General features: G+C 46.3%; 1 protein-coding gene across 2 annotated transcripts in view; it reads left to right on the top strand.

Moving 5' to 3' along the window:
- LOC144125501 (neuroligin-4, Y-linked-like) overlaps positions 1-21,478 on the top strand; it is a 338,755-nt gene that overhangs the window by 267,342 nt on the left and 49,935 nt on the right. For both annotated transcript variants that reach the window (XM_077658945.1, XM_077658946.1), the window contains exons 3-4: positions 236-385; positions 4,764-4,949. In XM_077658945.1, the coding sequence (XP_077515071.1) occupies positions 236-385; positions 4,764-4,949 (336 nt within the window). The remainder of the gene's footprint in view (positions 1-235; positions 386-4,763; positions 4,950-21,478) is intronic.

Genomic DNA, 21,478 nt, shown 5'->3' with positions numbered 1-21,478 from the left:
TAGAACTTAGTGTTCTGTAGAGCTTAAAACTAGCATGAACGCGTTTTTGCTGCTCACCGGTAAAGCATAACAGCCTCCATGGCTAAAGCTATGTATTGTGAGCTCCAATACAACGTAACGATAGTATAATAAAAAATCAGCTCATTTCGATAACAAGCTGGTAACTGTTGTTACCTTGTTACACCGACGCAACCCGTAATAACCGGGTATCGCATTCTTCTGTTCCTCGATGCAGTGGCACGCGACCCCACCAAGCTTCCAGTCATCATGTTCATCCACGGCGAATCGTACGAGTGGAACTCGGGAAACGCCTACGACGGCTCCGTGTTGGCCAGCTACGGCAACGTGGTTGTCGTCACCATCAACTACAGGCTCGGCATTCTGGGTAAGTACGCCCCCGCATACATTTAGGTCAGTACAAATCTTTTATCCTACCTACCTTCGTTATTTCTTTTTTTGTCCTGCATCACCTACCTTATATTGTAATCTTGACTTGCTCACCACAACAAGTTTGAATTATCCCACCCCTCAGTTTCACCCAGTCATCCACATAACACTCTAACAGTGAGGCCTGGCGAGTCATTGCATCTGCCAGCTGTCTTGTGCCTTTCTTGCGCAGCTTCTTTCGTTATGCATGTGACAAAGAATTCGACGGAGCAGATTTTTGTATCAGTGCTACAAGCAGTACTACGCTCACAGAATCTGCAGCTACGAAGCAGGATTCTTCCTAGAACTCTTGTGGTGCTGTTCATTTCGGCGAACTGGTTCCAACTGAGAATTTCAACACTAGCCATTCGATTGTCATTCTATTGGATTTGGTTGTACCGCATGAAGTAAAATTACGCAAAAAATAGTGACTCACTGTGCTCGGTTAGGTCCCACAGTGTACTGTATCCAAGACGTGAAATAGCCGCCGCGGTGACTCAGTGGTTACGGCACTCGGTTGCTGACCCGAAAGACGTGGGTTCGATCCCGGCCTTGGCGGTCGAATTTCAATGGAGGCGAAATTCTAGAGGCCCGTGTACTGTGCGATGTCAGTGCACGTTAAAGAGCCCCAGGTAGTCGAAATTTCCGGAGCCCTTCAGTACAGCGTCTCTCATAGCCTGGTCACTTTGGGACGTTAAACCCCCATAAGCCATAAACCATAATCCAACACGTGAAATTCTCATCAAACGGTGTCCTTGAAAGCTTCCTCACTAAATTTTGTTTACGAAAAAAAAAGTATTCCAATCCTTTAAACATGAAATGCGAAGGGACACGTCCATATCGTCTCTTCATTTCGTTTCTGCCATCCACAGATCCGTATGCGCGCCGAACGACGCGTCCTTCAGTAGCTATATCGCTCGAAAACCGATGAAATGGCAGGACCATATATCACGGAGTGTACTCGGTGCTCGGATTTCTGCCTGACGTTATTCCTTGACTTCGGCACAAGTAGGCGCTTGGCGAAACAGCAACACTGGGCGTCGTACTGGCTCAAGGCTCCTCTCGAGGCTTGTCGTGCCTTTCTGAAAGCCTTTTATCCACTTGTCGTGCTGTTCGCCTTTTCTTTCCGCAACTGGCACAGCGCAACCGTGCCCTCACTTGCGGTTTCTAGCTTTACTTTGCTGTGTTGTTTAGAGTTTGTTTCTACGGTCTAATGGTCGCAACAAAGATTAATATGAGCTGCAAGGAAATTTGGCATGTTGGTCAATTTGTTTTTCTTTGCGGCTTTTCTTCAGACCTTCCTTCCATAAACCATCTTTATGGTGTACTCACCATTGGCCCAATAAGTAAATGTTTCACTAGCCGTCATTCACATCGAATTTCTTCGTTATTTGTTAAGGCCAATAACAAGGCTAGAGAAGAAATATTAAAATAAAGGAACCTCTTTCTTAGTGCGTCGCGATATCTCCATGCACCCTACTGCCTCTGTAACAAAGTATATAGAGGAAGGAACACGATTCATTTCGCAGCTGCCCAAACTTTACAGTTAATTTATGAGCTCAAGCGCTCTAATTTTGGTTTGTGCTTTTTTGGTTGTTTCTGTTCATTGCAACTTTTATATACAGCGAATATATAGGTTTAGAGAATCTGCTATAGTTGTAACGTTGAGGAGTACTTTAAGCATGGTAAAGGGGGAGGGATGAGTATAAACAAAAGACAGTGTCGCTGCTTGGTTCAGCGTCAACATCAACAATTGCGTCAATAATTTCGCTTCATTTTCATACCGTCTACGTGAGCAAGTCTTCTTTAAACCTTCGATTTGGAGAAAAGAAAAATTAAAAATCAGCAGTCACCCACACCTGCATGAGCCTGTAAAAGCTTAGAGTATCTATAAATAAATAGGCAAATAAATAACCAGACGTTAAGCTGCACTCAGAATATTCATTACAATCTAGAGCACGTGCCGACACATCCTTAAAATTCTTATTTAACAACGAGCAGCACGTGTGTTTTAAAGCCGCAAGGAAAAAAAGAACGCCGGCGTCGGGCTAAATTGAAACGCTCAAAAGCGGGCGTTAGTTTTCAAACAACTCTCCTCTGCGGGCTTAGGAAGATAATGAGAAAGGTAAATGAGAGTTCGTCGAGGGAGCGGCTGTTCGAAGGCTCATTTCAATCAAGCGGCTTCAAAAGCACGGCGTTCAAAATTTCAAACCCCAAGCGTTAAAACTTAGGTATACATCAAGATCAAGGCACAGTTGCGACGGTGAGAAATATAACTCGCAAAAAAAGAGAAAGAAACAGCGTGCGGAAAAACTTAGCCCGTGTCCCGTGATAAAGAGGGGAACAAGTCGTGCGGGAGCAAAGCGAGAACACAAGTGCGGTCGCAGCTGCCGCGCGATACGAGGACGCTACATCCATTATCATGTAATCTCTGCCGCCGCCACCGCCGCTCGGTGTTCGGTACTTTCTTTGGCGCGAAACTAGGCAGCGCGCTATAAGGCTGGCTTGCGAGAGATTCCTCGCTTCGCAAGGGGAGGTGGGGAGGTGAAGGCGTTCGCGCGGAGGTTATAAGCATCGGAAGGGGCGGCAGCAGCAGCAACAACGGGGAAGTGGGGGAATGAGGAGACGGCCGCCGCCGCCACCGGTGGTGCAACAAACTACCGGCACGCCATAGCAGCTAAGGAGGCCGTGCTTAGCCAAAGGCCCGGCATCGCCCCATCCCGCAGCTCGCTCGGCATCAAAACCGCTCACATCGCGAGGTGGCCACAGCAGCTCCTTGCTTTGATTTAGGGTGCAGCGCCAGTCGTAAACGCTCCGCGCCGATCCTCCTCTCCCTCTTCCTCCATCTCGCCGAGCTTTATTACTCTCCTCTTCCTCCTCCTTTTCCTCCTTGTTATCCCGATTTCTTCTTTTGCCGGCTTAACCCTGGGGAGTATGGAGGAGCGGGAAGAAAAAAAAAAGCGAACGACGCCGCCATTGCCGCGCTTCCGACGTCGAGGCTCCGGTACTAGCTAGCTCGCTGGCGGAAGCTTACTGCTCATACCGACGTCCTTAGTCTCCACACACAGTCAGACACGCACGCACTCGCAACTGCTCCGTTTTCTCTTTCTGTGCCCCTCCTCCCCCCTTGTTCGCCGCCCTACCGCACATCGGCTGTGCAGTGGCGGGGGTTTTTCGGGAAGCAGTTCTCCTCCGCCGAGAGGCTAAGGCGATTTCAGAGCTCGCCCGGCTGACTGTTCCGAAGAAACCGCTTGTCTGGATTTGCCGGCTACGTTTGCTGCCGCTGCCGCTGCTGCTGCTGCTGCAGCTCCAGTGTGCGTGTGTGTCTCTGCGGTGGCTCGATTTGCAGTGGGAACTGCTCCGCAGCAGTTTGCGTCCTGCTGCGAGCTCACATTGTTCCTTTCGATCTCTTTATCGCAAGGCCCTTGATGAGCTCTCCTTGCGTTGCGCTAGATTGTTTGTAGAGATGAAGCCGCACGGTCGGGGAATATTTTTTTCTGAACGAGAGACTTAAAACAGTACACTTGTTTATTTATGCTTCCTCCTTACATTTTTTTCCTCAATCTTTGCACTATCTGGAAGGGACAATCAGCCTAAAATACCCAGTGGAGTACGGTTTGAGTGAACAGCACCAAGAAGACGTACACGTATGCTCAGGTTGTTTGGAAGTTAGCAGTAAGGTTGTCATTGTCATCATTCTTCACAGACGTTCATTGCAGGACAAAGGCCCCTGCCATTGACCTCCAACGAGCCCGGTCCTGAGGCTCCGCCTCTTGCTTCCATCCGTTCGCATATCCTACGCGCGTCCCATGCTGCGGAAGACGTACGGGGGCGATGGAAAGAAACGCGAAAAGAGTGGAGCCTAGGTGCTCCGCTGTTCATAATTCTTTTCGTTACGCTTTTCCTTCTGTGGTAGCAAAAAGACGCTAGAGTCGTCCGTGATGCATTCTAGGAAAACTCTAACATCTTTTTATCACCACCCAAGTAAAACCTCGATCAAAAGAAGTTCGAACATCGGAGCGCATAGGCGCGGTGTTGTTCGCGTTTCTTCCATCGCGACAGTACAATGTGTTTTGTCTCTCTTGCCCTGAACTTCCACTCAGTTCTGCGTGAAGAATGGTTTATTTACATGTAAACTGTCATCTCATCCATAATGGCTAGCCCGAGGCTCGCCTTCTTCAAAGCAACAGAACTTTCAGTTTCATGTTATCGATGCCAAACTAAACAGCTGCTGCTGTAACACATAGCAGTGGGCACGAACTTCACTATATCATGATTAATGCGAGCTCGTGGGTGCTTCGGGTACACCATAGGTTCACAGTGTAACGACAACGCAGGATTCCTTCCGGCCATGGACGGTGCCTCTCGAGCCAACAACGGGCTTCTGGACCAGATCGCGGCACTACACTGGATACACGAGAACATCGACGTCTTCGGAGGCGACAACCGCAATGTCACCATACTCGGACACGGCCACGGAGCAGCGTGCGTCAACTTCCTCATGATGTCACCCATGGCGAAAGGTAGGCTCTGACCAGTCTTCAAGTCGTATACGCTGTTGTGCTGCGTCCTAATTGTAGGATCGATTGTGCAAATGGAAAAACAAAAGAAAATTAAGTTAACTGGATCACGGCTTAAGAATAATAAAACAGGAAGAAGATGAAGGGTTCTGCGGCAAAGACGCCCTGCTTGACAAGCCATGACACCACTCCTACCCAGCGACGCGTATATACGGCGACGGGGGGCGCAAGAATAGCAGGATTGTTTAGAACAAGGCTAGAACACTGAACAGAGCCCATTTGGATTGAAATAAACAACAGACCTATCAGTTTAACGTGTTGATATAAATTTATATAAGAAAACATAAATTCTAATTTCATTTTGACCGTGACACCCACTGGAAGTATGCGGTCATTGCGTGCATCCATCGCGTGTCGAACGGTCTCAAGAAGATCGCGATGAAGTACGATATTTGCGGGTGTTTTTTTAGTGTGTGTATGTGTGTAAACAACACGAAAATGGTGTCATCGATGAGATCGGGAGGGAGAGAAACTTGAGGACTGATGATTACTGGAATGGTAGGCTTAAATATGCAAAGCCTGTTGACATGAACAGCCAGCTTGCTACTTCATGCTGGCGAACTATTGAAAGAGACACTAGCACGAGACATCAACGCATAGAAAACTGTGATTGAAATTCTTAGAGAAACTGACTTCGGTTAAATTAAAAAGTACTAAGGCAGCCTCTGTAGCACGCACAAGCTGGTAGCGCAACCCCCCCCCCCCCTCCCTTGACGAAGACACCACAAAACTGATGGCAAGTGGGAACGCAGCGGCGTACTATCTAGTTTTTTTTTTTTTTAGACGACTGGCTTTCTCTCAGTCGATATGTACGATTCCAAAGTAAATGCAGATTTAGTCTAGTAGCTGGTACCAAAGCGCTCTTGTGCGCGCGCAAATAACAAGACACTGTATAATAGGCCTACATGGACACACATCAACAATGTTCCTTTGGTCAGTACCATTTCGTGCAAGAACCTACAAGTGATAAAAAAACACCTCCCTGACGCGTAGAGTACGTCCTGAGTGGAATGTTCTATGCGATGATGAATGTTGTGATGCGAATTAGTGCGCAAAAGTCAGGGGCACAGTGAGGCGATACCTGAGAGAGTGTGCTGGTTAAGACATCGTGCTACCTCGTCGCCGTGAAGCGGCCACACAGTTTTTAAGTAACTATTAGAGATGGATGCGGGACGCCAATTTGTGACCGAAACGCATTCGCAGATCGCTTGATATTGCTGATGGCCTTCACGGGAATGAGTTCGGCAAATAAAGAGGCGTAACTTTGCCTAACAGCAGTTAATGCTGCATTGAGTGGTCAGATGCATTGCGTGGTCGCTGTACATACGTTTGGCATTTGAGCAGGCCCCACGTATTACGCACAGAGCTTCAAAGGCTGCTTCGTAAATTGGGCTATTTTTATCGATCTTTATTGAAAGCAACAGAAAGTGAGCGCGAAGGTTGGTGCCTGTTTCACTTGAGACGGACCACTTTTTTTTTCTCTCTCTTCCATTGTGTGAGAGTGTCCGTTTCCTTTGCACTTTTTCTCTGCATTCACTCTAGCGGTTCACTTTACTTTTAGTGAATCTAGAGAAGTGGCCCTTAGCCGCGTCGACAGAGATATAACAGATCTGGAATGCCCATAGATGGCTAAGGTTGCGCACTCTAAGGAAGCAACGTGTCTTTATCTCTGCATGAATAGACTTGGTCATCCGTGGAACTTTTTTCGTGATTCGGACAGGGGCTCACAATTGCTTTCTGTAAATGAGGAATTCCTGAAGAAATCGCAGAATTGCCATGTGAATTTAAGAAAAAAAAAGGTAGATAAATATTCTAGATGATGCTCACATTAGCAAGCTTTTCAGGCGAATAACAACTGAAAAATAAATGACTGGGGGAGAAGAGAGGGGGGGGGAGATGGCACAGAACATAACCAAAAATACTCAGTCAAAAAGTTTTGTTGCTAACAAAGACGGACACGGAGAAAAGGGCCAGTTTTCAATTATTTAGCAAAAACAAACGATGACACATTCAGCAATTTCTGACAAAATTTTTGAAAATTGAAAAATTGTAAGATACGTTTACGGTAGTATTTAAGGTAAAGGTCCATTCTTCTGGTATGTAGCAATTTTTTTTCTTTTAATGTGTTTCCATTGGTCGCATCGAACAGTTCAGACTCCTGTTGAAAACTACTTGGGAACGCTTTTGACATTAGCAAAAACGTTATTAGAAGAAAAAATAATCCAAGACTGTTGTCGAGTGATCTGCAGAAATGTTGACTGTTATAGTAAAAACTTACAATATATGCAAAAATTGCGTTCATAAATAGTATCTCGTTCTAAAATGCTTAACGCAATAATTCCTGGGTATGAGAGCCCGAACACTACGAAACAGGCTCGGGAAATTAAGGAGGTAGAGAATTTCTAGTAAGTTCAAGTGAAAACCTTACGTTGATCACGATAGTGTGTCCTTGATTTCAGAAAAGTTGCCACAGGCATTACGGGCTTGTGGCAGCCAAAGGCTCACAAAGACGTAGCTTTTAATTCGGTCGATGTTCAACTATATAAATATTGACGAAGGACACGTTTCATCTTTTCTCACTTCGCTTGTTTGTTTATCTTTTTTCTAAATTTTTCTACGTCAAAACTGCGACAGCTAGAGTCTAGCTCCACTTCAGTACTGCTCCAAGAAAAGTCCTTGCTCTGTGGCCACGCGCGCACTTCAGCGGCCGTCACCATCACTAATCTCTTCGCTCTCCCCACTACCAAAAGACGCACTCGCAAAAGAAAAAAGAAACCCTTCCTCGCCCCCAAATAAACTCAATGTCTCCGCCTAGATCCAATTAAGCTTTTTGCCGCTCGGAGGCGGTGCGGAGGAGACAGCCCACAAGGGCTACTTCACTGAAACCTACAAAACAGAATGAACGAGAAAGTAGCGGGCCTCTCGGACATTTCGTGACGCAAGGACCCCACACCGCTGGGTTAGTGGCAGCTTCTAGGAAACAAAAAGATAGAAAGGGAAGAAAAGAGTAGCGGAGAGAGCTGCAGAAGAAGGAAGCGTTCGGTGGTGGGGCACACACGTGTGACACACAGCGCGGCCTAAAACAACGCCTCTACCGCCGCGCGCAGCGCTCCCTCGAGGACGCATAGAGCGAGCGGCGCAGCGCGGGCAGTGGAGAGGAGGGGTTGAGGCGGTGGCTCTCCGTGCCTCGATTAACGTCTCCCGCCGCCCCCTCAATTCAGCCCAAACGAGCTCTTATTACGACGCTCCGCACGACTCTCCTTCGAGGCCGGCGGTAGCGGTAGGCCGTGCGTCTTGTCCACGCTCAGGGACAAATAAGAAAGCGCCCCCTCCCCCCCCCCTCCTCTTTCTTTCCTTGGAGGTCGCGGGTGCAGCGTTTTCGGCACACGCGTCTTGTTCGGTCGCGAATGCCCGACTCAGCCAGAGGAGCGATGTAATGTTTTAACGTTTCCTGGGAAGATGCATACGTTGGCTCGCGACGGCAATGGTTCTGTGCGGAGACGCGAGGATGTTTTCGTACAGTGTTTTTCGGTGCGCTACCGCTATCCCCCTTTTATTCTTTTATTCAGGGCGGGGCTCCGAGTGCGCAGTGGCGTCCGGCGCAGCGCGTCGCGCAACGCGTTATGCAAACACCATCGCACTTGAATAAGCCCGCAGCTCAGCTTTTCTCATTGCTCTCGTCAGGAAGAAAGAAGAGGAAAGAAAAGAAGTGGTAGAAGAACCAGTCTCTGACACGCGCTTTGTTTGTGGGCGGATCGTGTGGGCGGCCTTCTTTGAGGGTCGTAAGCTTTCGAATGCACTGTTAGCCGACAATGCATGCGCATCGGGAACTGGAGCTCATGCTGTTCGCAGTGGCGTTCGCACTCCTTGTTTAGCAGGTCGGGAAAAACGAAAGAATTTTCGCGGTCCCCAATCGCCAGGTCTCTCCACCCTCGCGTCTTCTGCTTATTGGACATTCACACGTGCCTGACCTTTAAACGAGGTTGAGTAAGAACTGAAATTTGCTGTCACAACCATGTGTTCTGTTCGATGCGTATGCTTTGCCGAGGTGCGCAAGTGCCCTCCTTTCCATTCCGCGGCCCTCAGCCTGAGTCTGATTAAGCAAACTGATTTAGGTCCTTATCTTCCAACTTGTTCTTTACATTCGGTTAGCTCGTTTAAGTGGAGCGGGTACGTTGCTCACACTTGATTTCGGACGTCTTTCATAAAAGAAAATACTTATCAAGGATACTGGGGCTTATAAATGCGAAAGCATTTCTTGCCTCATGGGTGACGTGGACATGTGTCACCACGGGCTGTGGACGGGAAGTGTGGACAGAGCGTGTCCTCATGGACTGTCAATCATCCACTACGATCGTAATTATGATTTGTAATGATTAATAATAATTGAATAGAAAGTTTGAATGAACTAATTACTAAATAAAATAATAAATGAAATAATAAGGCAATCAACTTAGCTAACTACTAAGGAATTCACTAAATTAGAGAATTACTAGTAATTCCGCCCGAATTGAACGAACAGTTAACGTAATACTGAAATAATTTAATAATGATTCAAGATAACTAAGTAATTTACGAGTAAATAATTATTGATAACTTATAAGTCATCGTTAGTCGAGAAAAAGTCATAATTAGTTGACAAATTGTCATTTAAATAATTTAATAATTAATTTCCGTGAATCAATAATTACATCATTGAGTAACAGAGGATTTTGGTTTCATGGGGGTTTAACGTCCCCAAGCGACTGAGACTATGAGGGAAGCCTCAGTGAGGGGCTCTAGAAAGAAGTGAAGAGCTCCAGGGCTCCAGAAAAGAAAGAGGAGCAATTGCTGCCGCCGCTGACCGGCAGCTGAGCGTTGTAAAAAAATCATAAAAGCCTTCAAATACACGCACAGGCGCGTTTGTGGATATAAATTCTGTGCCAGAATAATGTACGAAGCACACTTGGGCAAATCAAACTGCCCTCATGCGCTGGCTAGCAAAAACTGAGCGGTGATCGATGCGCGAATAAGTGGCGCTTGCGCACAAATGCCGCAAACTTTCCTATTTCTTTTGCGAAACCCGAGGGATGAATTGTAACGCCAAAGAGTGCTTCATATTATTCTGGCCACGGCTGTACATTCGTGAATGTGATCTGTACACACGGTTTCGAACGCAGTTTGCAGGTATGCCACAAAACGATGTTTTATTTAAATGGCAGAGTCATGCATTTTCTGCGTAATAGTCGCAGAAGATAATGTATGACACTTCTGATGAGCTTCACTGAGCAGAATTTTGCACCCTAAAAAAATGCTTTTCGGCGACCGAAGCATTAAGTTCTCACCCCCGCTGTAAAAAGAAAAAGAATCTTGGAGTACAACTAATTACCATTAGCTGTGAAAGTCCAACAGCATAAGAACCTCGTTGTGAGCTGTCATGCACTACCACACATACCGTACCATACCAGTGGAGAGGGATATCTCCCTCTTTCCACTTTGCCACCTGCCAATTGTGGCAGGTCGCAGCTGCCACCAAACTTGGCTGGTGGCTCTTACACCTGCAGGTGCCATGTGCGTGAGACCACTGGCTTTTCGTCCCAGTGAGGCTCTTACGCTATCGAATAATAACAATCTAATTCGCTAAGCTATACATTCGTATTATGTAGTGCACGTAAGTCCAGCGGATATTTCTTGCGAAGTTTTAGGTAGTGCATTACGAATAAATGTGGCCAGACCTTTGCGAGAACGTCAATACATATAACCGAAGGGCTATTATTTTACGTTTTATTTGGCAACATGTAACCTAAAACGTGCAGCCTTACAAAGTCAATACTCAATGCGCTTCCCATTGAGAGGAGATCTTCAAATCGCATCACGCAGGTGTAACGGATGCTACTTTAAGACACACACAGTCCACGAATACGCCCAACTGAAAACAATTCTGAGCTTTTAATTCCTCTTGACCCATCGCGGTGATGCGTAATCCAAGCAGCGAACAGGAAATGCAGCTAACCTGTGAGCCCTGTTCATTAAATTCAATTCAAACATTTCGGTGGTCTTAATCAAATCTTCGAGAAACTCCCCGCTTCAATTAACGGTGCAGGATCTTAATGGAGAAGATCACCAACAGAATCAGCAGCAGCTTCAGGGGTAAAGCTGTGGCATTGCAAACGCCGCCCTCATTGATCTTCAATTATAGAGACACTCGGATTTAGTCGCAGCTTCTTGTCTCTAAGCATTTCGTGATCTCCCCACATGACTGTCTGCTATCTACGGTCGTGTTTCTCTACACTTTGTTATTTACTTGGTTACGCTAACAGCCTCCCCTTATCTTTTCCAACGTCCCGATCGAGTCGGTCTCCACCTCTTAATTTCAGCCAGGATATAATTATCTCCCATTTTGTTCAGTTATCTACACTTGCTGTCTTTTTCCCGTTACCCCTACCACTTACCTCTCCGTTGCTCGCTGAGCTTTTCTTAATCCAGCTTCAATTCCTTCCATTACACTCTCTAAGCACATCCGCTAAATGGCTGACAGCTGCTCATAGGCGGGAACCCCATGCTGTGCGGTGAGATGAAAGTTTTTCGAAATGGCTAAGGTCGAGATGAACAAATGTTTTATTCAGAAACACTCCTGGAGTGGCACGCAGAATAATTCTCAGTCTTCGTATTCAAAGACTACCTTCTTGTTTTTATGGATGTTTGCCCCCGATATGGCGAAAGGACATAAAGTATTCAGCAGGAACGACATGATGCGCATAAGTGTGAAAGGTTAGTTGGTTGGCAGGAAAATAAAGATAGCACATACCCACTGCGGGGAAGTGGCCAAGACACAGGCGTTTAATTGCAAGTGTGAAAGCATGCTTTCTGTTGTTGCCTCAAAAACGATGGCACATACCTACGGAAAGCATTGTTGGACGCGCTCACCTTCACTTCATCCACTTCGTCATCTTCAGTCAGTGCCTGTGCGCTATATCCTCTCGATCTTACCTCAGGATCTGAACGTGGCAGCATAAAACGACCATGGCGGCGCGCTGATGAGGACTGGTCCCTGCGAGTGTGCCTTAGTCTTTACTCCGCTTGTAATGTCGCTCAGACATCTGTTCTAATAGAGATATCATTCGTTTGTTAGCGAATTTATTCTACTACCTACGTTGCAAACCATCCTTTTCTTTGCCTCTATCTTTTAATTCAACTCTCCGTTTCTTTGATGACGACAGCATGCCTGCACTGTTACCAACGCTGCCTACTTGTTGGTCCAGCAATTAAATGTCTGATTTGCATTCTTTTCAAGCGTCAGCTGTCATAGCCAAAAAAACAACACCCATGAAATACGTCATCACACTGCATGGCAAGTAAAATGGCGACGTGTCCTGTGGCCAGTAAGTCGCATGACCAATTAACAGCCGTGTTTACGGCACATTATTACCGGATTAAACTCTTAAACATGAGCGTCACCTTGTTGCACAAACATGACCTACGACGACGACCTTAAAAACGGGCCTGAAAGCTCGTGCCTCACTACGTGAACGGCTCATCTAACATTTTTTTCTGCCTCGCTGGAAGTCACTTCAAGAAAGAACGGTCTCTCTCAGTTTTATGAAATGCTAATTCCTTGCTGAGTAAGGCAGAAACAAACAAAATTACGCGACAAGATCAAGGTTAGAATCTCTCAAAACTAGTTCACAAACATTAGCTAGCAACAAAACGGAAGGCTGGCATCTTTTTTTCGTGATAATTAGTGCAACTAAGCTTCTTCGTCCCAGCTTTTCAGCTGGAGCACAGTTTTCAAAGAAATGCTCGCATAATAAACACCTTACAGGAAAAAAAAACACCTTGAATTGTCCCACACATTGTTTACGTTAACAAAATTGCACGACCAGACTCCCAGCGATTAAGAGCAAGAATTACAAAACAGCGCGCCTCTACACTGGCGCCTCGAAATTATTCAGAAAATAACGCTTGAGAGTTCTTGGACGTCGCGTTGTAAATCTAAAGCAAATTTAATTATCAACAGTGTGCTGTGCTCAAACACGTGTGGCAATTCGGTTTAAACTGGCAAAAACTGCAATACCGCTCAGCAGGCCATGGTTGACGGCCGTGAGCATCCTTGAAAATCCCCTGGAAGGTGGGCTTTTGTCATGCTGAAATTTTAATGGTGCTCAAAGCTTCGCGCTTTGAGCATCACGCGAAGCGCGGTGTTAAGAAGTTACTAATGTAACTCCTTAACGCAATTAGTTAGTCCCTGCCTGCACTCGCTCAGTCTCTAATACAACTTCAGATGGTAGGAAACGCAGTCTGTTAAAGCATGAAGTGAAAAGAAAAATCTGCTGTCCAGATATTCGGACCATCTCATGCACGCCTAGCTCGTCCTTTAGGTTTGGCGAGGGTTCACCTTTAAATACTTAAGGGTTGTTACTGCCTCTCCTTCTGCATCCGATTTTATGTTTGTTGATGACGCGGCCTAAGTGTTGCACTTTTCATTTATATTGCTCAAATGAAGCCATGACATTCTGAACTTCTTTGCAATCCTGTAACGTCATAAAAATTAGATGCTTAAGCAGTCGACTTTGAATTTTTTCTCTTTTTTCATGGCTGTCTACCCTTATGCCTTCGTACTCGTGAAAGAACCAATTAGAGCTGTGTGTTTTGTTATCTACGTTTTTTTTTTCATTTTTAGTTGTTTGTTGCTAATATTATGTCGGGCTTTTAATGGTTGATTGCTGTTTAATGTTTTTGCAGTTTGGTTACTAATACTGTTATTTCCTAAAACCTGCTATATACTACTTGCTCCTCTTCAACCAAGATTCGTCACAAATGTTCACCCCACTCCCCTCTGCAATGCTTCGGCGATTGAGGGTATTGTAAATAAATAAATGAATAAATATATTTTATAGCCTCATTGCATTATCTGTTTACAATAAAGTAAACCTTAGTCTGTGCTAGCCGCATTCAATACATAAACTTTAATCTGCTCAATAGAGTCAAACACAACCTCAGAGAAAGCAGTTCAGACTTCTTTAAATTTCGCTGAATGCATGCGCAACGTAAACAATGAGTAAACAATTCCGGACTCGCGTACGGAAATCCAACCGGCCGGCAGTCACCGCGCAATCCTGCCTCCGCCCAATGCCGCACCTATGAAGGGACCCCAGGTCAGGTCGCCGAGACAAAGCAGGGCTCCGATGAGGCCAGCCAGGCCGAACGAAAGCAAACCCTCCTCTCTTCCCTTTCCATAATCCTCTCCGCTTCAGGAGCCCCAAACCCGCTCGCCCTAGCACACCGCGCAGGCCAGTGCCAAGCGCACGGTGCTCCCAAGTCGCTAATTAGCGGGCCTTATCGGCAAAACCTGGCGCCTTCCGACCTTATCCCACTAGTCCTAGCTGGGGCTCCGAGCCCGGGCACGTTCATTGCCTAAACTAGGCTGCGTACAGCAGCCAAGAATCTCTGCCTATCTTGCCTCTATTTGTTCCCCTCCTTATTTCTCGGCGGTGCCTTTGTTGCAGCTAGCGTGTGGCGGCCCTGTTGCTGTTCGTTCGCGCGAGCGCATTATTGCCTTTGTTTTTTTTTTCGTTCTTGGCCGCCCTCGGAAACGCGCGGTGGTGCGGCGGTCGCAAAGCTGCTGCGGTGTCGGGCGGCGCGCGAGCGGAGCAGCTTTTGGCGCCTGCCGATCCTTAGCGCAAAAGAGGACTTTAATGAACTCCAATTAGGCGCTCAATTAGATGCGGAAGGCTTTATCACGGCGAGTTCGCAGGAAACAGCGCGCCCCCTTTGGGGAGAGGTCGGAGATTGAACGAGCGTTTCTGGCGACAGGAATGAGTAATTCGGGTGCGCGTGGCACTAAGGCTGGTTTGTTCCTTTCTTTCTGGCCGTGTTTTACCTTTTTTACGTGTTTATCGCGACTTCTTTAACTACGCGTTCTTCTATAACGCCTAAGTGACGCAGTGGCACCTAGCCTAAGCTGGGTGCTTAACGAGGATGCTAAGACTTGCGTTAAAGCTCACTCTCCCCTGTCTTCGTCGCTCTCCTTTCCTCTTTTTTTAATACCGGTATTATCATTTTCTTTTAATTCCACGCATGAAGCTGCCCGTGCGATGACTTTATTTTAATTGCAGAGGGTGGTATTTACAAGTAAATGAGCGGACGCCAAAGCACGCCTTTCAGTTCATTGTGTGTGTGTGTGTGTGTGTGTGTGTGTGTGTGTGTGTGTGTGTGTGTGTGTGTGTGTGTGTGTGTGTGTGTGTGTGTGTGTGTGTGTGTGTGTGTGTGTGTGTGTGTGTGTGTGTGTGTGTGTGTGTGTGTGTGTGTGTGTGTGTGTGTGTGTGTGTGTGTGTGTGTGTGTGTGTGTGTGTGTGTGTGTGTGTGTGTGTGTGTGTGTGTGTGTGTGTGTGTGTGTGTGTGTGTGTGTGTGTGTGTGTGTGTGTGTGTGTGTGTGTGTGTGTGTGTGTGTGTGTGTGTGTGTGTGTGTGTGTGTGTGTGTGTGTGTGTGTGTGTGTGTGTGTGTGTGTGTGTGTGTGTGTGTGTGTGTGTGTGTGTGTGTGTGTGTGTGTGTGTGTGTGTGTGTGTGTGTGTGTGTGTGTGTGTGTGTGTGTGTGTGTGTGTGTGTGTGTGTGTGTGTGTGTGTGTGTGTGTGTGTGTGTGTGTGTGTGTGTGTGTGTGTGTGTGTGTGTGTGTGTGTGTGTGTGTGTGTGTGTGTGTGTGTGTGTGTGTGTGTGTGTGTGTGTGTGTGTGTGTGTGTGTGTGTGTGTGTGTGTGTGTGTGTGTGTGTGTGTGTGTGTGTGTGTGTGTGTGTGTGTGTGTGTGTGTGTGTGTGTGTGTGTGTGTGTGTGTGTGTGTGTGTGTGTGTGTGTGTGTGTGTGTGTGTGTGTGTGTGTGTGTGTGTGTGTGTGTGTGTGTGTGTGTGTGTGTGTGTGTGTGTGTGTGTGTGTGTGTGTGTGTGTGTGTGTGTGTGTGTGTGTGTGTGTGTGTGTGTGTGTGTGTGTGTGTGTGTGTGTGTGTGTGTGTGTGTGTGTGTGTGTGTGTGTGTGTGTGTGTGTGTGTGTGTGTGTGTGTGTGTGTGTGTGTGTGTGTGTGTGTGTGTGTGTGTGTGTGTGTGTGTGTGTGTGTGTGTGTGTGTGTGTGTGTGTGTGTGTGTGTGTGTGTGTGTGTGTGTGTGTGTGTGTGTGTGTGTGTGTGTGTGTGTGTGTGTGTGTGTGTGTGTGTGTGTGTGTGTGTGTGTGTGTGTGTGTGTGTGTGTGTGTGTGTGTGTGTGTGTGTGTGTGTGTGTGTGTGTGTGTGTGTGTGTGTGTGTGTGTGTGTGTGTGTGTGTGTGTGTGTGTGTGTGTGTGTGTGTGTGTGTGTGTGTGTGTGTGTGTGTGTGTGTGTGTGTGTGTGTGTGTGTGTGTGTGTGTGTGTGTGTGTGTGTGTGTGTGTGTGTGTGTGTGTGTGTGTGTGTGTGTGTGTGTGTGTGTGTGTGTGTGTGCGCGCGCGCGCAAGAGAGAGAGAGGGGGAGAGGAAGAGAGCAAAGTTCCCCCAAGCCGTGAATAAAAAAATTGGTTCACTTGTCACTTCTCTTCTGAACACTTCTTCTGAAACATTAGTCACACTCAAGCATGCCGTGTCTTTTTCTCTGCACATACCATATGCGAACCTCTTGCACATGCTTGGGCATGCGTTCGGCACAGCGACACAGCATGCTTAGCCCCGAGCAGGAATGAGCAAAGTTGAGCTAGTTCGTGCATGATCGAAAGAAAGCAGTGCGAAATACGGGGCAACGAATAAAGAAACAAACGGCAAAATCAGATTAGGCGCCTCTGAAGTGCGTCGCAGCTAATCGCATAAATATGCGAGTTCCTTGTCGGCTGTCTTGTATCGCGTCTTCCTTGTTTGTTGACCCGTGCCTAGCGCCGATCGCTTCTCATTAGTTACTCTCTTAAACAACTAGCGTGTCGACAATGTCTAGCTGCCTCTCGCTACAACGACAACTACGACTGTCGGGGTATGCGCGGAGGACTAGGTGTTTCTGAGCTTCGAAAGCGCATAATTTAATTTTTAACTTTGCGCGACCTTGAACGCAATTCCTAGCACGCTTGAAAACCTTTCTGGCCCCTTTTGAAACGAGTAAACAGCAGAATGGCATCGAGCGCCAGCGCCTTAATGCGATTTAACAACGTGTTAGAAAAGAATTTCGTGACGTGTAGTATGCGAACGATGAAAGTAATTCCTTTTTATCGGCCAGTGCGCTTGATTCGAACGGCTTATACGAATGCGAATTAAATAATTGAGCACCTATTTAGAGCAGCAATCAAAGAGACAATCATGTCATGACTTAAATTATTTAATTATGACTGGCGCAAAGCTACGGAAGTAGAAGTCAGCTAATGATTTATGCATACATGTGTTATTTTTGGGGACATGGTGTGGCAGGTGATGTCACTAAAATGCAGCGAGGTGTAAAAATTTATGTCGCCAGTCTCGGAATATATTCCTTGCGTATCAAAGCGCGGTATGTAATCTATATTAAGTACTCTAAGTTGAGAGCTTTCCCTCTTGAAGACAGGGTCAGAATAATCTGCACCACCGACTCTCTTTGCAAGCAAAGAGCCCTCCTGCAGCGCTCAGTGCTGAAAGAACGTTTATTGCTTTATCAAATCCCCCCTCTCTAAAAAAAAGAAGTACACCGATCCAAAGCAGCTGTCTGAGTTGCCTTCCTATTTTTGCTGCGCAGCTCCCAATGTTTCTCCTCCTTTCACGAAAGAAGTACGACACGGGCCTAAGATTTATTTTTATGGTTATGTCAGAACCTTAAACCACGCAATGCCTAAAATAGGCTTGATTCGAAACCCGTGTTTTGGCATAATGCGCGCACTTTTTACGCTGCCCAGCAGCGATGAGGACACCCAGTTTATTAGGCCCCTGAGTAAGTGCACGCTTTTTATGGCTTTCGGTCATGCGCAAAAATAGCAGCCATGACGCGCAAAGTGGAGATCCTCCTGTTAGCACAGATCTACACTGCGCGCTCTTAAAAGGTTAGTTTCATCACTCTCATGTCAGTGACTTTGCACTGCACGGTAATATAAGCTACCCACTAGCTGAGCTTCGCTTCATACGCTATATTGTTAGAGGCATCGTCTTAGGATATGCACAGCTTAGATGGGAAATGAAAATAAACAAAGGCACGTGACCTATGCACTTTTCCAGGTGTCGAAATAAAATTTCTTCCTTTATTAAAGACGAGTTGTCAAGTGCCTCGACAACGCCTGTTGAAACCACAGGTTCTGCCCTGACATTGCTCCCGTGGCCATCAATACACGCTGCAAGCTACCACGCAACACATGGCTGCGCTGCGTTTGGCGAGCCAAGCGCAATCAGCGCCCGGGTTAGGTTACCCTGAGTTAGGCGAATAAGCATGCTTTGTTTCATGTGCATTGTCATGTTTCTCGTTAGGATAGAAGCCTGTTTAACACTGTCCTGGTACATGCTTCAGGTAATAGCCTGAATGCGTAGTCACTGAGACGCGTGCGCGGTTCGGCCTATGGACTCGCTTGTGCAGATAATTGCTCGATCGCACCTTTGGGCTCGCGGTAGCTCGTCTTACAGCTTCGAAATGCAGCCAGAGCTGATAGGCGATGTATCAAGGCGGAATGACTGAGCGCTCCGGGAGCTTTTTGTAACTTTACGCATCTTGTTTCAACAGCTAGACTAGAGAGGCAGCTTATTACGTTTAGTTTTTAGTTCCGCGCAACACGCCTGCATCTCACTCCGTTCTTCGCGGGACGCTTAGTTCTTACGAATAAAAATCCTAGGTCGAGGATTACATAGACGTTACGGAATATCTTTCTTATTGTTCTTATTCTATTTTGTTCTTGCTTTCACGTATTTGTCACGACACCGGTCACTAAGTTTTGTTTTGCAAATAAATTTATCATAAATCGCCAACTGGCTGTCACATGCCGCCGCATGGCTAAAAAATAAAAGAGTTGCCTTGGCAAGAGAGAAACTACCCGTTATCACATACTGTCGAAAGCAAATAACTTAGAACAACTGAGTCCGGATTTTACTCTTTTCGCATCAAGTACACTCTTCGCCAAAAATAACCAAGCAACGAGCATTTTTCTCAACCCTATAGCGGAACTCTTACAGCACCGCTACACTCTAAACATAAAGGAGTAAAAAAGGGAGTAAGCTGTTCTTAGCTCACTCTTTTATGAATAGGTGTGCACGTGTTCCCATAGGTGTATTCGTGTTAAACCAAAAGCTCTCGAGAGGTGGGCACACAGCTTGTCCTCACTCTACACATATTTAGAACTTAAGGGACGCAGTATGCGCTCTGATACACGGCTGAGAAATAAACCCTGTTGCTCAGCAACTTTTGGCACAGATCACACATAAGTAATGGGACACGTTACCTAGTTCAGATCGGCGCACAACTCCCAAGGAAAGGACAAGAAATTCAGCTTTTTTGCAGTGTAATAAACTTCCAAGGGCTAATTGTTGCAATCGTTGGAAAAAAATGGCTCTAGATTTCATGCCAAAATCTGTCTGGAATGCGCATTTTTAGTGTGAATGGCGCCGCTCGTTGGTCAAGTTAGAGCTGACTGCAGTCTTATCTCTTTTATGTGGCGGCCCCACCTTCGACTGACTACTCACAAAAGAGTATCCTTCTCTCATAGGGTCGCACGTGAGAGTGTTTTGTCTTGAAATCGCTTTTTATTGAACAAGAGTGCGAAATCTTATCATAATAATTATGATCACAGGCAAAGTTGAATTTGGTCAGTGCCGTTTACTAATTTCGCCCCCGAAGAAAGGAGGGAAGCCAGGCAAAAGGATGCCTTTTTTTAAACAAGATATGGATACAAATTGAAATTCACCTGTATCGATTTTTTACCGCGTTTGAATGGCAATGAGGCAACTTTCCTTGAAACTAGAGATTTTACAGGCTAGGATAGACAAAAAATACAGGTGCTATCTCCACCGGTCGTTTTCACAAGCAGGCTGCGATGGTATAGAGACGACTTTTTGTTGCGAAACCCTGAGGCTAGAGCGCACCACAATTCACTTCCAAGCGATGATCACGGAGGCGTTTTTGGTCTTGACGTCAGGAGTTTGAATCAAGCGGCGGAGTACAAAGTAAGTTTCATTTTCATATCTAATAAACATGCACATAGCCACAAAAGCCGAACAGCTGGTTTTTCTGTTCGTCTGGCGTCAAAAAGCGGTTATTCAGCAGTATGCCGAAGGCATGTGGCCTTTATTTTCAACTACAACAAAAAAAAAACTTATTGCACCACAGTCGATATAGGAACACAGGTGTATTGCCTTTAACGAATAAAAGCCACTGCACAAGCAGGAAGGTATTTTCGCATTCTTCCACGTAACTTTAATTTGTAAGGAATCAATAGCCACCGAAGCTCTAAACACTAGAAGCTTCATACGGCATTTATATCCTGCTCGGGCTGTCTTGCATCGAAGGAAGCTCTCTTAATAACGTCCAGTTCAACTCCTTAGCTCGAAAAGGGTCAACTCTATTCACAGCGTATTTCTTTTGCATGCAGACAGCGCTAGCAGTTTGCTTTCAAATCCAATATTCTCGCAGTCATCATTTTCCGCATGAAAACCATGGCCACCTCTGTTTTTTGAAAGCGCTACCCATTCATTCGATAGACCATATTTCACAGATTGTTTACAAGTATCCGTGATAAACTGTACGCTTGCTACAGCTCCTACGTGTGAAGCCAGTGTACCGCTCGCCTGTTTCTGACGGAAACAGGGCGCACGGTGGAGAGAAGCGCTCGTTGGCTGATTCCACAATGGCCGTCGGAGGGCAAATGAGCAGCGAGCCATGAGAGATTTATGCGCAAATTTAGCCGGCATGATTCCGCGGTCTCGCCGGCGTGGCCCGGAAAAGGAGATTCCCGCTCGCAAGCGTGGCTGTATGGGAATGATTTATGAGAGGATGGGAAGCAGCGGTCGTTATTTCAACACTCGTGGACCGGACTGCGCCGCTAGCTCGACTTACGTTAGCCGAATCTATGTTTTGTATGCGCGGATTTTGCTAGATATTAAGTCGAGGTGTAATATTATGGGCCTACGGAGAAAAGTACTGAGGTGCGCCTCACTAGGTGCATCCGCAAAGGTTTCTTATTCTTGTCCTGTTGTAGTGCTCTGGAAAGTGTGAATTCCAGACGTAAGCCGGAAGCGAAAGTTGCGACTGAATGTCAAGTAAGTGCTGACGAATGTATCAGCGTAAATTACAAGGACACTCAGGTTAACTGCATCTAACCTTGGTGCTTTGTAAATAATTGATGTTATGACGCTTTCTGCTAATGTCTATATTTGTCCGGCAACAAGAGACGCATTTATTGCTAAAAAAAATCTTATTTAAAAACTTTCCCCGCCACTCGATTCAAACGTTTAACATCTGCACCGAAGAGGACTCAGTGATCACCGTTATGGACTAAATTGCGGCAGAGCGCAACCTCTGGGATCCGCACTCACACACACACACACACACA

This window comes from Amblyomma americanum, chromosome 3 (assembly GCF_052857255.1).
Source record: "Amblyomma americanum isolate KBUSLIRL-KWMA chromosome 3, ASM5285725v1, whole genome shotgun sequence".
NCBI classification, from domain to species: Eukaryota; Metazoa; Arthropoda; class Arachnida; order Ixodida; family Ixodidae; genus Amblyomma; species Amblyomma americanum.
The sequence above is the reverse complement of the archived record's forward strand: the minus strand, read 5'-3'. Positions and strand labels throughout refer to the sequence as shown.